At 37.2% G+C, this 19,161-nt stretch overlaps 1 protein-coding gene across 16 annotated transcripts in view; it reads right to left on the reverse strand.

Annotated features, from left to right (window-relative positions):
* Window positions 1–19,161, reverse strand: part of cdkl5 (cyclin dependent kinase like 5) — a 168,465-nt gene that overhangs the window by 28,695 nt on the left and 120,609 nt on the right. For all 16 annotated transcript variants that reach the window (XM_069889827.1, XM_069889815.1, XM_069889825.1 and 13 more), the window contains 4 exons: window positions 16,298–17,330; window positions 12,586–12,687; window positions 10,343–10,454; window positions 10,156–10,264 (listed from right to left, as the gene is read on the reverse strand). In XM_069889827.1, coding sequence (XP_069745928.1) covers window positions 10,156–10,264; window positions 10,343–10,454; window positions 12,586–12,687; window positions 16,298–17,330 — 1,356 coding nt within the window. The remainder of the gene's footprint in view (window positions 1–10,155; window positions 10,265–10,342; window positions 10,455–12,585; window positions 12,688–16,297; window positions 17,331–19,161) is intronic.

Raw genomic sequence — 19,161 nt, forward strand, 5'->3', positions numbered from 1 at the left:
CTTTATACATCTATTGTGAATAAGCATTTCCACATTACCGTAATAACATTGTTGGACCCAGTTTATCTTTTAAATAAGCCCTTAATTGATTTTGTTTGCATATTTATTTTTTAATTGTTCAAATGACATTACATTTCTTTTTTTTGGAATATTTTATTTATAATTTTTCAAATTCAGTGTCAACAATCTATAATTTAAAAAAAACACACCATTCTCCAATAATATACAAGCTTCACTGTTCAGTCCAATATTTCCCCCCATTCCCCCCAACCTTTTCACAATTAATACATCCAAAGACAAAATTAAGACATTAAATTTCGTCCTTCATATTAATCATCTATATATCTAATTACTTTCCAAGACTAAATGTATAAAAATTGATTATCCATTGAGAAAGGAATGTCGATTTTGTATCAAAGGCATTTTAGGAAGACAACCCCCTTGTTCCAATTTCATAATTTACATTATTTGAGATATTAATGAAATGTTTCAACAAAGATGCTTCCCTCTCCCAAGATATAAATTTCAATTCCCATTCATATATAGTCTTCTGATATTCTCTCTCCTATTTTATCAATTTCTATTTTAATCCATGCTGGTTTTTCTCCCTCATCAAAAAATGAAGCAAGTAATCTCATTTGAGCTGCTTTATAATGGTTTTTAAAATTTGGTAACCACTGAAAAACCAAGAAAAACATTAAAATAATAATTAAAATACTCATCAGTGGCGTTGGAAGACGTCAACAGCAGGAAGATGACTAAAAAAACTACCAGCAAAAGCATCAAAGAATTGGTTCCGATTCCAGAAGTTTGATCTGAGGCACCTTGTGGCAAAAAAATTGGTAGTGCCGCCTCGAGGCCCACTGCAGTGGACAACACGGGAATGGAGGTGCAGCTTGTGCAACCCACCCCACAGGAGTGCCGAGGCCGAGTTAAAGCTGATACAGGGAGGGGAAGTGACACTACTCCAAACTGGCAAACAGACAGAAAAGCCCCATGAAGCAGCCCGGAGTGTGGGGGGGCCTTGGGTCCACCCCCTCCCTTGGCAAGTGTGCCAAAATAGGCGCTTTCGCGTCGAGCTTGACACGTGTGTGGCAGCCGGTGGGAATAGTGGCAGCACAACTGAGTGGCCAGGAAGCACAGAGAACAATTTGAGTTGGGATGCTGTGGGCTTGAGGCGATACAGAGTCGGGTCAAGTGGCGAAGCAAGTGGTAGCGATGGGTGCAGTGACGACAGGGACAGCAACAACAACAGAGTAGGCAGTAGCGAAAATCGTCACGAGGCCAGGAGGCCTGGGAAGGACTTTGTGGTTAGGCAAAGGGAGAAGGAGGCACAGAGCCCTCTTTGCGTGATGTGCTGGAGGTCAGGGGATTCACAGACGAAAGTCTGTTCCAGGCTGTGGGGAGGAGAGTCGAGGACTTGGCTAAAAAACTGGACAAGATGCAGAGTGTGCTCTCTGGCCTAATGGACAATGGCAGAGGTAAAGGACAAAGTGGGCACAAAAGAGGATAAAATAAGTAGCTGGCAAATCTCTGGGGGACAACAGGTTTCCCCCTGAGTTTAATAAGAAAATCAAAGATCTCCTGATACCCATCTTTATGGAAGTGGTAGATGAGGCAGTTGAAACCCACACAGTCCCAGAATCTTTTTCAACGGAAATTATTATGATAATTCCAAAAGAAATTAGGGACCCATTAAAACCTTCTTCTTGTAACCTATTTCAATGTTGAATATGGACTATAAGATACTTGCTAAGGCCCTAGCAAATACACTGGCGAAGCATTTTCCGAAGCTAACAAATGTAGACTAAGCGGGTTTGTGCAAAAAATACAAGCTGTGGATAATATAAGCAGACTGCTGAGTATCATACATTTGACACAGTCAAGGGATGACCCAAGTATAGCAGTGGATGCTGAGAAGGCATTTGATAGGTTAGAATGGGACTTCCTGTTTAAGGTACTGGAGAAATTGGAATTAGGGTCAACTTTTATAAAATGGATCAAGACGCTGAACCATGCGCCTAAGTCTAAAGTTGTGACTAAACAGCAAATATCCAGCCTTCCCACTATCGAGATCTAATAGACAGGGGTGTCCATTGCCTTCAGCTCTATTCATTTTGGCTATAGAATTGTTGGCTGAAGCCATGCGATGGGATCGATACATCAAGGGGTATCTTTTTGTTGATGATGTGCTGATATATCTGACAGACCCAGCAACTTCATTAGTCAGGCTCCACTCTACTCTGAAGGATTATGGGAAAGTCTCTGGGTACAAGAGCAATTGGGACCAGAGTGAAGTTGTGCCACTTACAACAAGAAATTATAGTCAATTTAAAGAAAGCAGTTAATTGAAGTGGCCACAAAAGGGGATTAAATACCTAGGAGACAGGGTGGACAAAAATCTGCAAAATTTATATAAACTAAATTATACCCCCTTGCTCAAAATAATTGATGAGGGCCTAAATAGATGAATGACCCTCCCCACCAGTTTGTGGGCAGAGTTAATTGTGTCAAGATGAATGTCTTGTCAAGGCTTCAGTAGCTCTGGAGATTCTTTCAGAATATGAATTCACAGGTAAGTAGGTTAATTTGGAATAGAAGGGTGTCCAGGATCTCCATGCAGAAATTAACCTGGAATTATAGTCTTGGCAGACTGAGATTACAGACTTAAAGAAATATTATTGGTCAGCTCATAATCGCTTGAGGAAGTAGTCACGTGGTAGGAGAATACCAGCCCTCTCCAGAAAAGAAGGAAAAAAGTGAATAAAAAGCAAAGCCATAGACACACAAATAACAACAAATAAAAAATAAAGGTGTGGAGAAAATGGCACCAAAGAAAAAAAGCCAAAAACAACGGGAAGAAAAGAAGAAAGAAAGACGGCGGAAGAGAAAGGTGAAGGCCTTACCTGCACAAAAAGCAGGGACCTGCCGTGGGAAGAGGAGCCTGTTCCCCGAGGTTAGTGGAGACCCGGCAGGGTCGTGACCCACCGACCGTGGGAATGTAAAAATGGCTCACGGAGCCAAACAGGGGGGCACAACTGCGCATACGCGATGCGCACGACAAGGAGAACACCAACGTGAGGGGGGACCAGCTGTGGAGTTTCACTTCCCAGCACGAAAAACTGAGAGAGGACCGACAGCAGGGCTCCCAGCTGGAAGATAAAGAAAGCAACGGGAACGGAAGGGGTGAGAAAGAAAAAAAGGAAGCAAAAGACACAACAGATAACCAGCCCAGAGGAAGAGGAACAACATCAAGAAACCATGGGAAAAAAAATACCAAACAAACTCAGACAAGCAGCTCAACAAAAAAGTCAGAAGAGATACAGATACAAGGAAGAGAAATAGAAGACACAAACCCAAGAGCTGACACAGAAGAAGAACACCAAGCTCTGCACAGAGGAATAGGAGGTAATATGAATGGACATAAATTAAAAAAAATTTCAAGAACAAATGAGAGCATTAAAAGAATGGTTGACACTAGAATTTAGTGAAATGAAAAGAAAAATGAAAAGTACAGAAGAAAAAGTGAGTAGAATAGAGCTGGTCATAGCAGATGTAGGGAAAGGAATAGAAAATGTGGAAGAACATGTAATGGCGGTAGAAATGGAAGAAACACAAGAGTTGTTAGCTCAGAAGATGGATATAATGGGAAACTATAGTAGGCGAAACAATATAAAGATAGTGGGCCTAAAGGAAGATGAAAAAGGCAAAGATGGGAAACTATAGTAGGCGAAAAAATATAAAGATAGTGGGCCTAAAGGAAGATGAAAAAGGCAAAGATAGGAAAGAATTTATAAAAGAATGGATCCCAAAAGTCCTGGGAATGCCAGAAATGCAGGAAGGAATGGAAATAGAAAGGGCACACAGAACATTAGCCACGAAACCACAGTCACAACAAAAGCCAAGATCTGTTTTAGTAAAATTTCTGAGATACACGACAAGAAAAAATATATTGGAGAAGGCAATGAATAAAATTAGAGAAGACAAAAAACCACTGGAATACAAAGCTCCTAAAGAAGAGGAAGAAGTTTAACACAGCAAAATCGATCCTATAGAAGAAAAGCTATAAATTTATGTTAAGATATCCAGCGGTGCTTAAAATAGTTATCCTGGGGTAGGAAAACAGACTGTTCTCGGATCCGGAGAAAGCACGAGAATTTGTAGAATGCCTACAAGACAGAAATATAACAAGAACAAAGAACGGCGACAAACCACATATAAAGAAGTAAAAATAATGTATAAGTAAGAACTAAAGGAGGGAAGAAAAGGGAAGAAAGGGAGAAGGGGAAAAAAGAGGAGGGGTTAAAAAAAAGAAAAGAGGGGGAGCTTTGTTGTAATGTGAAGATAAAAGTCTTTTCTGGAGGGGGTTGGGTGGGAGAAAATAACAGTCACTGCGAAATCAGTTGACACTTGCGAATGGGTTCGCAGTCTGAATGGAGAGGGGAGTTGTGGCAAGTGACAAGGGGCGACTCAGAGGGGGGGGAGACACTTGGGGTTAAGGGAATTTTAGATGTGGGAGTAGTTGAAGTATTTTATGTTTTAGAAGTATTGTCAAACATTGAGTTCAAAAAAGGAAAACTGATAAATGAAAATGGGGAAAAGGGGAAAGGTGGAGGTGAGGAAGCGGAAATGAGATGTAAACAGAGTATGAGATGGCCATGTTGAACTATATGACTATAAATATTAACAGAATACATAACCAAATCAAAAGGAAGAGCCTATTAAATTTACTGAAAAAAGAAAAAAAAGATATAGCATTCATGCAGGAAACACATCTAACTGAAGTGGAACACAAGAAATTAAGGAGAGACTGGGTAGGGCACGTAACGGCAACATCATATAACTCAAAAGCCAGAGGTGCAGCTATATTAATCAATAAAAATAGAGGAGGAAATAATAGATCCAGCAGGGAGATACTTAATGTTAAAATGTTGGATATATTCAGAACTCTGGAATTTGGTCAATATATATGCACCTAATGAAGAGGATCAAAAGTTTATACAAGATATTTTTTTGAAGATTGTAGATACGCAGGGGAATATATTGATAGGAGGGGACTTTAACCTTAATTTGGATTCAAAGATGGATAAAACTGGACAAAAGACTAGCAGAAAGAACAATGTAGCCAAATTTATGGTTAAATCGATGCAGGAAATGCAACTTTTGGATATATGGAGGAGGCAACACCCAAAGGAGAAGGAATACTCATGTTATTTGAGTAGACATAAAACATACTCAAGGATTGACCTGTTCCTGTTGTCAGCCCATATCCAAGGGAGAGTTAGGAAAACAGAATATAAAGCTAGATTATTATCTGATCACTCACCCCATTTATTAGCAATAGACCTGGAGGATATCCCACCAAGAACATATAGATGGAGATTAAACTCCATGCTCTTAAAAGACAGGATTTTAGAGAATTTATTGAGCGCCAAATTAAAATGTAATTTGAAATAAATACAGAATCAGTGAAAGACAAATTTATATTACGGGATGCAATGAAAGCCTTCATCAGAGGGCAGCTAATAAGTTATGTAAATAAGATGAAAAAGGACTACAATCGGGAACTTGAACAGCTAGAAAGAGAAATAGTAAGTACAGAAAAAGAACTAGCAACAAGGGAAGATACAACAAAAAGAAGAGAATTGGCGGACAAAAAAATAAATTACTAAACACTACAAATGTATAAGGTGGAAAAGAACATAATGAAAATAAAACAGAAGTCTTACGAGCTAGGAAAAAAAACACACAAAATACTGGCTTGGCAGCTTAAAACAGAACAAGTTAAAAGAATGGTAATGGCATCAAGGAAAAAGGACAAACAAGTTACATATAACCCAACAGAGATCAATGAAAACTTTAAGGAATTCTACAAGCAATTATACCAAACTGAGAACGAAGGGAAAGAAGGCATAGATGAGTTTCTAGCTAAAATTGAGCTACCGAAATTCCAAGACGAAGAGCAAAACAAATTGATAAAACCATTTGAAATAGAGGAAATACAAGATATATTAAAAAAGCTACTGAACAATAAAACGCCTGGGGAGGACGGACTCCCAATAGAATTCTATAAAACATTTAAAGAGTTACTAATTCCTCCTCTCCTGGAAGTAATGAACCAGATAGAAGAAACACAAAACATGCCAGATTCATGTAAAACAGCAATAATTACAGTAATACCAAAGACGGGGAAAGATACACTAACACCAGCATCGTATAGACCAATGTCTCTACTTAACTCAGATTATAAGATAATAGCAAAACTAAGAGCAAACAGATTGGCCGACTGTATACCAAAAATAGTAAAACTAGATCAAACTGGATTTATTAAGAAAAGATGAACAACGGACAATGTTTGTAAGTTCATTAACTTAATACATGCAGTACAAGGAAATAAGACGCCAAAAGTGGCGATTGCTTTAGACGCAGAGAAAGCCTTTGATAGGGTAGAATCGAATTATTTATTCAAAGCATTACAGTGGTTCAACCTACCAGAGAAATATATTAATTGGATTAAAGGATTAGAAAAGGGTCCAATTGCGAAGGTGACAGTAAATGGATATATATCGAACAAATTTAAATTAAGCAGGTCAACTAGGCAGGGATGTCCACTATCTCTCTCACTGTTCACTTTAGCAATAGAACCATTGGCAGAACTGATAAGAACAGAAAATAAAATTAAAGGGATAAAAATAAAATCAGTCTATTTGCAGATGACATCATAGTATACTTAACAGAACCAGAATTATGAATAAAAGAAATACATAAAAAATTGAAGGAATATGGAGAAATATCAGGGTACAAGATCAACGCAAATAAAACTGAAGCGATGCCAATGAATAATGCGGATTTCACAAAGTTTAAGAAAGAATCACCATTTAAATGGCAAACACAAGCAATCCGATACATTGGCATTAGACTAGATAATAATCTAGGCCATCTATACAAATTAAATTATCAGCCATTAATGAAGAAATTACAAGATGACTTAGAACATTGGAAAGATTTACCACTAACACTGATAGGAAGGGTAAATTGCATTAAAATGAATATCTTCCCAAGGATACAATACCTATTTCAATCATTACCAATTCCCTTAACAGAGAAATTCTTCAATGAGCTAAAGAAAATAATAAGGTAATTCTTATGGAAAGTGGGGGAAACCGAGGATAGTGCTAGATAAATTAACAGAATGGTACAAACAAAGTGGTTTGTAGCTACCAAACTTTAAGAATTACTATAGAGCAGCACAATTAAGATATCTATCAGATTTTTATCAATCAAGGGAAAAACCAGATTGGACCAGGATGGAGCTAGATAAAATAGGGGAGAAGGTACCAGAACATATACTTTATAAGTGCGATGAAAAACTGGTGCAATATAGAAGTTCACCAGTACTGCACCATATGCTCAACATTTGGAAGAAGTTTCACGGACAAAGGAAAAAAACTAATTACCAACTACCAAAATTATTATTGACGCAAAATCAACTAATCTCTTTCACAATAAATAACATTTCCTTTAGAGAATGGGAGAGAAAAGGATCAAAAGAATAGAAAATTGTTTTTTGGGAAATAGTTTATTATCATTTGAACAAATGAAGTACAAATATGGAATAACTCACAGTACAATGTTTGCATACCACCAACTGAAAACCTACTTAAAGGACAAACTGGGAAGCAGACTGAGATTACCAGAAGAAAGCAGCTTTGAATATGTGATTACAGACACAATGATAGTTAAAAGATTTATAATAAACATTTACATCAAGCTGCAAGAGAAAGAAAATGATGAAATAAGCAAACAAACATAAGTGGGAACAAGATACAAACATAAAAGATAAAAAATTAAATATGGGAAAAGCTATGCTCCGGAACTATGAGAAATACAATAAACACGAGGTTACGCGTGATACAATATAATTGGTTACACAGGCTGTAGATCACACCCCAAAAGTTAAATAAATGGGATCCAACATTATCAGATGGATGTTTTCGCTGTAAGAAGTAAATGGGAACAACAGTACATGCAATTTGGGCATGTGAGAAAGTGAACAAGTTTTGGGAAGATCTAAATCAGGTATGAAATAAAATCACAAAAAGCAATATACCAAAAAATCCAGAGATCTTTCTTCTAAGTAATATAAGAAGTAAAGAATTAGGCCTCAAACTGGATGAAGCGCAAAAAAGATTTATTATGATAGCCTTAGCTGTAGCAAAAAAATGTATAATGTCAACGTAAATCAGAAGAGAGCCTGAGAGTACAGCAATGGTACATGGAAATTAATAAATGCATTCCACTGAAAAAAATAACATATAATTTAAAATATAAATTCACATTATTTGAACAAATTTGGGAACCGTACATGGAGCACAATAGAGAGGGCCTACCGCAGACCTTCACCTCCTAGAATGAGAAGAAGATGAAATGAACTGACCCAGTGTGTAAAAGTAGATGACACAATTTTCTTGTTTATTTTCATTGTGTGATTACATTGTTTAATGATTTTATTGTATTGTATATGTTGAACGTTTAATGGGTTTGGAGTGGAATGGGAAGGAGGAAGGGAAGGGAGGGGGGAAAAAGGGACATTCTTTTGCTATCTTCAGATAAGGTCTTTCTTAAGGGACAAATTAGTTCCAGTTATGGTCCTAATGGTGTGCAGGGGCATGGAGGCCCTGATTCAAAAGGGGAAAACATGCAAATTTATTACAGCAATGTATTTCTTACTCCAAGTGGAAAGCCCGAAGCCGGGTCTTCCTAAATCTAGGTAAAGGTGGGAGTCAGCCCTACGTGTAACGAATGATGAACAGTGGTGGTCAGACTTGTGTCATGACAGCATGACCTCAATTATTAATACTCGATACAGACTGGTACAGTATAATTTTCTAAACCAATTGTACCGCAGAATTTGAACAAGGCTAAACCAGAAATTTCAGATCCATGTTTTAGGTGTGGCACAGAGATGGGAACCTTTGTGCTCTCAACCTGTTCATGGTCCAAGGTGAGGTCCTTTTGTGTGGAGCTTGGTCAATCCAAGAGAAAAATCATAGGTAAAGAGTATCCACAGGACCCAGAGCTGTTCCTGTTGGGAAACATCATGGACATAAGGCTTATGATGAATATGTCCAAATTTCAAATCCAATTTGTGTTGATTGCTTTGGCGGTAGCCAGGAAGTGCATAGCGGTGACCTGGAAGTTGGACTCTCATCTCGGCATTGCGTGTTGGAATGCGGAAATGAAAAGCTGTGTTCCCCTGGAGAAAATTACCTATAACTTAAAGAGGAAATATGACACCTTCCTTAAAATTTAGCAACTATACCTGCATTATATAGGTGCAAAGATAATAGTGCTTCATCTCTCTGTCTGCTCCCCTTGGGGAGTGGGGGAGGAATCCATCTTAATCAGGCTGAGACATGAAAATTAAGAGACCTGTGGGCCGGCAGTGGGGTCCCGACAAATCGTACAATTATAGTGTTTTTCTTTGAGTTTGCTTTTACTTCTTCGTAAGAATTTTTAAAGTGTAATTATTTTGTTTTACTCTTTGGTCCTCATGTTCTTGTCAGGAAGATAAAGGGATACTGATAAATGTTACAGGAATAAGGGACGAGGGCTAATTTATTGCTGCCTTTTTTTCTTTAGAGTGATTGTCTGTTTAATTGGATGCATTAATTGTGCAAAGGGGGATGGGGGGAATTGGACTTATATATAATAAGAGACTGTAGAGGGTTTTTTTTATTATGGATTATTATGGATTGTTGACATTATTTGAGTTTGAAAAATAATGAATAAAAGATTTTTAAAATGTGGAATAGTTCTTAAAATGAAAAACTTAATTTCAGAACATTGATATTGATCATTTTATTTCAAGGACCACAAAACGTTTTGTCCCACATCTAAAAAGATAAAAGTTAAAGTTAATTTCTAATGCAACTTCTATGGGCAATCCAATTTAGGAAACAGTTCATTGAAAGTAAATTCTAAACTCAGCTGGAATCAACTTGACAAAAGGAAACAATTTCTCCTCTCAAAAACTTCACAAATTCACAATTGAAAGTTTTAGAATGGTACTGCATTTATCGTGGCTACTTTAGAAATGTATTTCAATACTATTTTCAAGAACCAAGAAAACACAAGGAAAAAAGTTTTTCTTACCAAAGATCCATAGCAGTATGTCTTTTGGAATGCTTTGAATGAACATTACTAGTCATTGGCACATTAATTGGTCCTCTCTCACCAAATGTTCCCTCCAATGAAGAATAATCTAAACAAATAATAAAAGTTAAATTTTGCTTCTTCATTTTGTTACCAACTTCTAAAGATCATTCAGTTCCAAACGTACCTTCATAATAACTTCGTACACGTCTATCCCTGGGCACTGTGTCCGAAAATACATATTTATTTTCTTTTGCGGATATACCATCTTCAAAGTGTATATCGTGATATCCTCCGGGCTAAAAATGTAAACATAAAACCAGATTTTTGGATTTTTTTATGATGCTAAGTGCAAACCTAAGCACAAAATGGCCCGATGCTTTTGGGAATATTCAAATAAAAATAATTATTTACAACATAATTTTTTTAATTACAGTTTTGGCAATTTAAATATCTCCTTTTCAAAATTTCCCAGGAATGAGTTACAAATATTTTGCATGCATCTTTTATATTACATGGTCTGGAATTCTTTTCCTAATGTGTAGAATATTCACAACAAACTTCACCTCAATTTGAATGCAGAAATATCAAATGGGCTAAAATTGTTACAGTGTCAATTTAGATTTTCATACATTGTAATAATGTGGGTGCATCTGACATCAATAGGCAATAATGTTATGCTAATAATAATGCAACCATTTTCCATTCACATAAATATAAGTTTTGAAATAGTTTCTTTGGAAAGCAACCAAAGCAAACATTAGACTATTGGAAATCAAAATACAGCAAATATTAGAAAAGGGTCCCAAACTTGGAAGTTGGCCATTTCTCTATTTACAGGCATTTCTAGAATGTAGGCAGTGTCTTAAGAAGGCAGCCTTCATCTTCAAGGACCCTCACCGCCTAGGCCAAAACAACAAATTCCATGACACGTTCATGACAATAAATTCTGATTCTGATCTCAAATGTATTCTCTGGGGTATCACTCAAAAGACAATTCTAGTTTATTTAGCTCAATTTTCATTGAGGATGTGATCAATACTTGTGATCATAGTTAACTCTACTCACTGTTAACCTTTTAGCACTTTCTGTGAGGTCTTATCAGTTTAGGCTCTGTTCCAGTGCACATTCTTGGACTGTCCAAATGGAGTCTCATCTTACCCATTCTACCAGGCAACAGGATATTACTTCACTCCATTTCAACAAGTTTAAGAACACTCATAATCCTAGGGCACTCTGGTGTTCCATTCTGGTTCCTCATGAACCAAGAATTAGCATTCTGTAGGGACTTCTCGTCACAAATTCAGGACGTTTCAATTCCTGTCAATCCTCTGTAACATCAAGTCCCCACCCCTTCAGCAAATTCAGGAATAAATCTACAAATGGATCTAGATATTCTAACTTGAGTGCTAAAAAGCCTACTTTACATCAGGTTTTCCTCATTCACTATTGGTGCTTCCTGTGTGCCTTTAGTAGCTTTGACGAGTGTGTGTTATGTACTACTGGGACCAGAGAACATGACTGTTTATTTTCCCATTAGATTGTTAGAAATATACAAAGACCAATTCTAATGTGGTATCCCTATATTGCTACTTATTTCTTGACAAGTTAGTTGCCATTGAAGAGAAATGCAGATATTTGAAGGGATTTACCGAAATCACTGGTAAATTATTTTTGCAAAACAGCAGAATTTATTTGATTCCCCAAAAGCAAAAATCCATTAAAATGAATAAAAATTAATTATTCTAATGATACAGTTGGGCATTTGTAATATTCAATAACACAAATCTTCAATTTACTAGAAAAAGTGATTTAGAATGTACAAGTATTGAAAAATTAAACACATAAAAGTGATCAAATGTACATTTGTATTATTGAAGGTAAATTGGACAATATAGGAACATCGGATCAGAAGCAAGGTATTCAGCCTTGCCAGCCTGTTCCATCTTTTTATTCTCTCAATTTCATAAATTACATTTTAATATCCTCAACTAACAAAAGTTCCAAATCCACCAGCATCCAGATGATAACTAGCCTTCACATAGACATGATTCTCTGCATCTATCTAAGAGAATTCTAATAACATTTTGAAGATGTAACTAGATTGTCCCCAAAACATTAAAGGAATGCTGAGAATATTTACTCAAAATACAACCTTCTAAGTCCAATATAACTACTGCAGACTGAGTTGGAGACCAGGAGTAAGTTGGTGAGGGATGATCACAGATGGAAAAACGATCATAAAATTCAGGTTCAAAATACTTTTCTCAAATAATTAATAGATCTTCCTTGACAGTGGTAACAGTTTAGTCAAAAACCAACAATGTATTCAACTAGATAATGTAAAATAGGGTTTAATCATCACACCTCAGAGAAAAAGGCACAATCTCAAGCTGCAGGTTAAAGCAATGAAAATCTATGAGGCCTTACCTCAATTTGATGTTGATGACTGTGAAATGACATTGTATTATCCCTGGTAGAATCTTTGATGGGCAGTCTGCTATGCTTTCCATCAGTTAAGGACTGCTCCATCTGAAAGTATGAAATAGACATTATTTCAATAGCAAAAACTAAATTAAAAACAGCATACATTAAAATAGACCATTTCTGAAAAACTGAACAAATTTCAAAGAGATAATAACCTGACAATAACTTGTGAAATATAGAAGACTTATTCAGAAATTATACCATCTTTAAAAAAGAAAAATATAGTCCAACTCTTTGCGATCTATGATGGAGTTGGAACCATGATAAATTCTTGCGATATTTAATTACTTTCATGTTTTTTTTTAAATCCTGTTATACAGCAGAGTAATGGATTGCTGAAACAATTTATTAATAAATATAAAACCCCAAGTGATTTTAGTCTGTCAGTACATCTTAATTGCAAATTTCTTTTTAACAAGTTTTATTGTTTAACATAATAATTCTACATACAAACTCAACTAATACAATAAAAAGCATGTCTCATATATATATATACAAAACAAATGAATATAAATATAATTTTTTTTAAATCCATCCATTAGACGGGATTGCAAATTTATATCCACCGGAAACTCAGAATAACGGTAATTCATTCTTTAATTATGTAACCTTAACACTTAAAATATTGCCTTGGCAGAACTTAACAGGCTTGGTAATTCAATGGCTGTGCAAGTTACTTGTACTGTTTATTTGATATTACACTCTATGCCAAATTCAAAACACTTTATATAAAATGTGGTTCTCTGAGAATGCCACATCAAATACATCTCCAATATCAGCAATATCCAGTTTTCCTGACTCTTATTTTCTTGCTCATGCAAGAAATTAGGGCAGCATGGTTAGTTTAGCGGTTTGAGCAACTCTATTACAGCGCCAGCAACTCAGGTTCAAATCCGACACAGTCCATAAGGAGTGTGTAATTATCCCCATGTCTCCAGAGGTTTCCACCCACCTTTCAAAAATGTACAGGGATTATAGGTTAATTGGACCACTTCAGAATCTTTTCACACTCACATTAACTCTGTGCCCTCTAGTTTACAACTCCACTACCCTGGGAAAACTGATATTTACTTCATCTATGGCCCTGATAATTTTATCGACCTCTATGAGTTACCCCTCAGCCTCCCATGATCCAAGGAGAGAAGTTCCAGCCTATCCTGACAATTCAAGCCTACCAGTCCTGGAATCAAAAGAATACAAAAATAGTTCCATAGATTAGCTACAAAGTTGGACTGGAAAAAGCTAAATTTGTTCTGCTTGGAGTAATAAAGGTTGAAATGCAGTTTAATCAAGATATGAAAGAGTGCATCTTGTTTTTTCTGGTTTTAACTATTAGATAAAAGTTGTTCTCTATAGTACATGACAAGTCAGTGCCCAAGCCTGGTAAATTAAAAATTTTGGGGAAAGTACAAAGAGGATATGAGGAAAAAGGTTTCTTTTGAAATATAGAGTGGTAATGATGGCAATGTTTGGAGGAGTAGTGGAAATATAATTAATCAGTACTTGTTCAAGAAATATAATGTAATGGTAGCAGAGAGCAGAGACACAGTGCCACTCTGCAGGGTCCTACTATCCGGTCCTAATGCTGACAGCTCCATACAGGTATGAACAGAGTATTTTGAGGTGGCTTGGGAGGAATTGCTAGAGTAGCTTGCACACACACATTTTAAAACACAGAATTTTTGGACTTTTGCAGAGGAGCAACAAAGTATCAACATTCAGCTTGCCTAGGAGAGCATGTGATTTTTGCAGGCAAAGACAGAACAGTTTTGCTCTCAGAGAGAGGGTGTGAAACAGAGAGGACAAGCTGGCAAACTTTGGAAGGCTACCTGGTCAAAGGAGAAGACTAGCGGTCTGAAAGGTGACCTGAAAGAAAGAGGATCACCTGGAGAACCCTGAAGGGGGCAAGTTTTGTTAGCAAGACTGAGAAGGAATCAGGTTTGGATGTCCTGGAACAAAAGGAATCTCTCTCTGAAAACCAGCATGAACCCTCCTGAGTGGTAACTATTTGCCTGTTAAGCACCAAAGACTGGTGAACTTTGTTAATGCTAACTTCTATGCACAGTACAAGAATTGCCTCCCATCAGTGAGATTGGACTGTGATCCAAAGAACTTTTTCTAATTTTAAATATACATTACATACACCTGCACTTAGTTTTGGGTGGGGGGGGGGGGGAATTAAATAGGTAAGATTAAGTAATAAGTTAAAGTTTAATTCTGTTTTCTTGTTCAAATATAATTAAAAACTACTTTAGTTTAAATAACCCTGTGGTGTAGGGCATATCTATTGCTGCTGGTCTTTGGGGTCCTCTGGACTCCATAACACCAGAAATTTGCTAGACTTGGATGATCAGTAGTGTACACTGAACATAGAACAATACAGCAGAGTACAGGCCCTTTGGCACTTGATGTTGTACCCACCCATATATTCCTTCTACACTCCAAAGAAAATAGTCTCAGCTCTGCTAACCTTGCTTTATAAGGCATGTTTCCCAATCCAGGTAAATCTCCTCTGCACCCTTTCCATAGCTTCCACATCCTTCCTATAATGAGGTGAATAGAACTGAACACAATACTCCAAGTGTGGTCTTACCAAAGATTTGTAGAATTGCAACATGACCTCTCTACTCCTGAATTCAACCCCCCTATTAATAAATCCCAGCATCCCATAGGCCTCGTTAACTATACTATCAACCTGTGCAGCAACCTTGAGGAATGGATGGATTTGCACCCCAAGGTCCCCCTGTTCATCAACACTCTTAAGTAAATTACAATTAATCCTGTACTCAGCCTTCTGGTTTATCCTTTCAAAATGCATCGCCTCACACTAATCCAGATTGAAATCCATCAACCACATTTTTGCCCAACTCTGCATCCTGTCTATATCCTCTTGTAACCTTCGACAACCTTCAGCTCCATCCACAACTTTTCCAACATTCATGTCATCTACAAACTTACTGACTTATCTCTCCATCTCTTCATCCAGGTCATTTATAAAAATCTCAAAGACCAGGGATACCAGAAGAGATCCCTGTGGCACTCCAATAGTCATTGACTTCTGCTGAATGCTTTTTTTCTACGACTACTCTCTACTTTCTCCCGACAAGCCAATTTTTTTTCCTCAACATGGCCAAGGTTCCACTGATCCCATGCCTCATGATTTTCCCATCCATTGCACTCAATGTCAATGCTCCATTGTTTCATCTCATAATTTCATTGTTATAAAGAAAATAACTTGTGACCATGTAGCCTGCTTCCCTCTGGAGGAGAATTTATTTATTGTCAATGCACATTTACAAATATATTGTTCAGTAATTTAAGTTTTTCAATAGTATAATCTGTCCATCAGCTGAGAATGATTTCACTAAATTGAGAATTCATTTTATAAATTTGAAAAGAGGCAGATTGTTTCGACCACTCGTCCCAGTTGAACAAATGTCCAAGAATAACATCATCAATGATACCATGGAATTGCATTGAAAATAAAATCCCTATATGTCACCAAATAAAATAAAATCCCTGACCCTTTAGTATGTAAAATCATAATGAATCTAAAAAATTGAATAGTTTTGACTGCCTCATTATTTACAATGAAAATAGAGCAAAACAAGCATTATTCTGACTTAAAAGTCACCAGAACGAAGTTAACACTGACCCCAGGAGTTTCGGCAAATTCCTCACGAGAGGAGCCTAAAGAACCTCTATTAAGTGACGTCCGAGCATGTGGCATTTGAGGAGATAACATCTGTAAACTATTTGTCCTCGCTGGCATTCCCTGTCCCACACTTCCAGAGTTAATTTCAGATACTTGTTTTCTTGGAATATACATAGAATGTCTCTGTGAACGTGATTTGGAGACATAAGGACTGGGATAATTTAGGTCAAAAGGAAAAGATTCATGTGGAGCAGACACTGAATGTGAATGACCCCCTTCAAGATGGGTAGCAGGCACCTTTAGCTCATCTTCATTTGTTGAATGCCTTATAGATGGTTTACGAGTTTCCAGACCTTTACTCATTGCTGGAGGATTCTGTGCTGGCCTGTTCTCATTGGATCCAGTTGACAAAGCATTGTTTGAAGCATTGAGTTCCAAGCAGCTTGAAGGAAAATATCTGGAGGTCTGATCCTCCCCATGCACTTTCATTTCATTAAGATTTCCAACTGACCTTGAATCACTTAATGTCCTGTATGATTTTGATGGTGTTAAAACTGCTGAATTCTTTGACTGTTGTGACACAGGGCTGGGTACTGGGTCTATATAACTGTGACGGTTGGGTTTTTCAATTGGCAGAGTTCCAGTTTTATTTTGTGGCATTTCCACAAATGAGTGGCGATTCTGCTGTGACTTTGTATTAGGTTTTAAATATTTTGCACCTGGTCCTTCTACAATTTTCTGATCAGCCTGGAAATCAGTTTTAGTTTTTGAATGTGTTTCTTTGGATGCTAGGCGTGGACTAGGAAGAAGTGGTAGGTTAGCATTAGTAAAATCCTTGCTTCCAGAGAGATTCTGTTTGGTCTGTTGATAGTCAAGTGAAGGAATAATGGCAGGACTGTGTGGGGCAGAACTTTCACAGGAAAGGTCATCATGTTGATGGACGTCATCTCCTCGCTTAATATTGACACCAAGATTCTGCTGATCGCGGCTATCTGATCGATTAGACATTGATGTACTTTTGCTGCCAGGATTTCTAAAAAACAAAACAGTATTTTTAATTACTGAAGAATATAATATTTTATAATCTATTTACAGCATAACATTTTATCTGTTTTACCCATGATATAATTTTGGCAGAACTAGCCAAAGAACAACTTAATTCTTGTATCCCAATCCAGCAAAACTTTGCTTAAGAGAATTAACAATCAAAGGCAAATCAGCTTTTAGTCAAAAAAGATGTTAGTGAAAAGGAGATGTAAAGCTTCTAAGGGAAGGAATTCCAGCATTAGTATTTTTTTTATTTATTCACTCATGGGATATATTAATCATTGGCTGGGCCAACATTTATCCCCCATCTGTCCAGAAATCAAAGTTAGTTAAAAGGCAATCATATTGCTTTGGGAAACAGTAGCAGATTTCCTTTCTAGAAGAATACTGGTTAACCATATTGTTTTTGCTAAGACGAGGGTTTTTATTTGCCTGATCTTATTAACCAAAGTTGAATCCAGCATCCTAACTGTAACGGTGGGATTAGAACCAGGATTTCCATGTCAATACATTAACCTTTGAATATTATCTTAATCTCTATGTTACATATCCCATCAATGGCAAATGAAGGAATGACTGTTAATGCCATACCTTCTAGTTCATAAACCAGGAATCAGCTCTACACCTCAGTGCAGAAATCTGTAAATATATAAAATTGTCCCTGCTCTTTCACAATCTACATTGACATTACCATATTTTTTGAAGAATACAAAAGGAACTTTTGCCCAGCAACTTGTTCAAATAAATTTTTAATGTGACTCTCAGAGAATGGAGGGATGGAAGGATATACAAATAAAGTCCAATATACAAGCAGTCCCCAGGTTAAAAACAACTCATACTTACCAACAAACTGTTCTCCAATTCACGCATGTGCATAAGAACCGTAATGATCTGTTCTGCCTTAACTACAAATTCACTCATGGACGGACCCAAGTAACAGAACTCATTCATAATCCAGGAACTGCTTGTAGTTTATTATGAAAAGTTTACAACCATGGGGTTGAGGGGATGGGTGGTGGAGAGAGGGAGGAGGGAGGGGAGGCAGATGGAGGCCATGAATGCATTTGAATATTTACTTGCTTTTGGAGTTAAACAGGAAACTGCAGTCACTGTGATTGTACAAGGATCCTTTTACTGTAATGCAATAATACACAAAAATGTAATGCAAGAATTCCCCAACTTACCACCTATGCGACTTATGGCCATCCGTACATATGACCAAAAAAAAGAAAAAAATTACGCTTTTACAGTGAAGGTTGGGGCCTATCTATGGAAAATAATGCCTCTAGTGAGAGATTGGCAGTGCATTTTCAACTTGAGTCCATTTCGAGATATGACCAGTTGGTCAGAACGGAACACAGACATAAGTTGAGGAGTACCTGTAATCATGATGTACTTCAGCTTTTCTTTGGTGTTAGGCAAACAAAGAGTCACCATGAGCATTGCCTGGCACCCCTAACAGTAAGAGAAAGAGAAGCAAGAGAGTCCCTTAAGAGACATGGAGTGTCCATGGATTGCCTCCAGCATTTCTGCAGCCGCATAGACTCCAGTTCAATCCATTGGCAATTTGAGCTCCAGATCAAACCTTCAATACAATCAGGAAGCCTTCAGTGCCCAAGGCCCAGTAGGAGCCCTTCTTGCCCTCAGCACGCTCTCGAATTCCAATTCCAATACCTGGTTCCCATAAGCCAGTCTTCAGCAGCCAGCAACCTATGCAAGTCCTTTGACCACAAGTTTGCAACAGCTCACAGCCTTTGTGAGTCCTTTGATTGCAAGTTTGCCAACAGCCCGCAGCTTGTGTGAGGCCTTCAACCACA

Source organism: Narcine bancroftii, chromosome 7 (assembly GCF_036971445.1).
Source record: "Narcine bancroftii isolate sNarBan1 chromosome 7, sNarBan1.hap1, whole genome shotgun sequence".
NCBI classification, from domain to species: Eukaryota; Metazoa; Chordata; class Chondrichthyes; order Torpediniformes; family Narcinidae; genus Narcine; species Narcine bancroftii.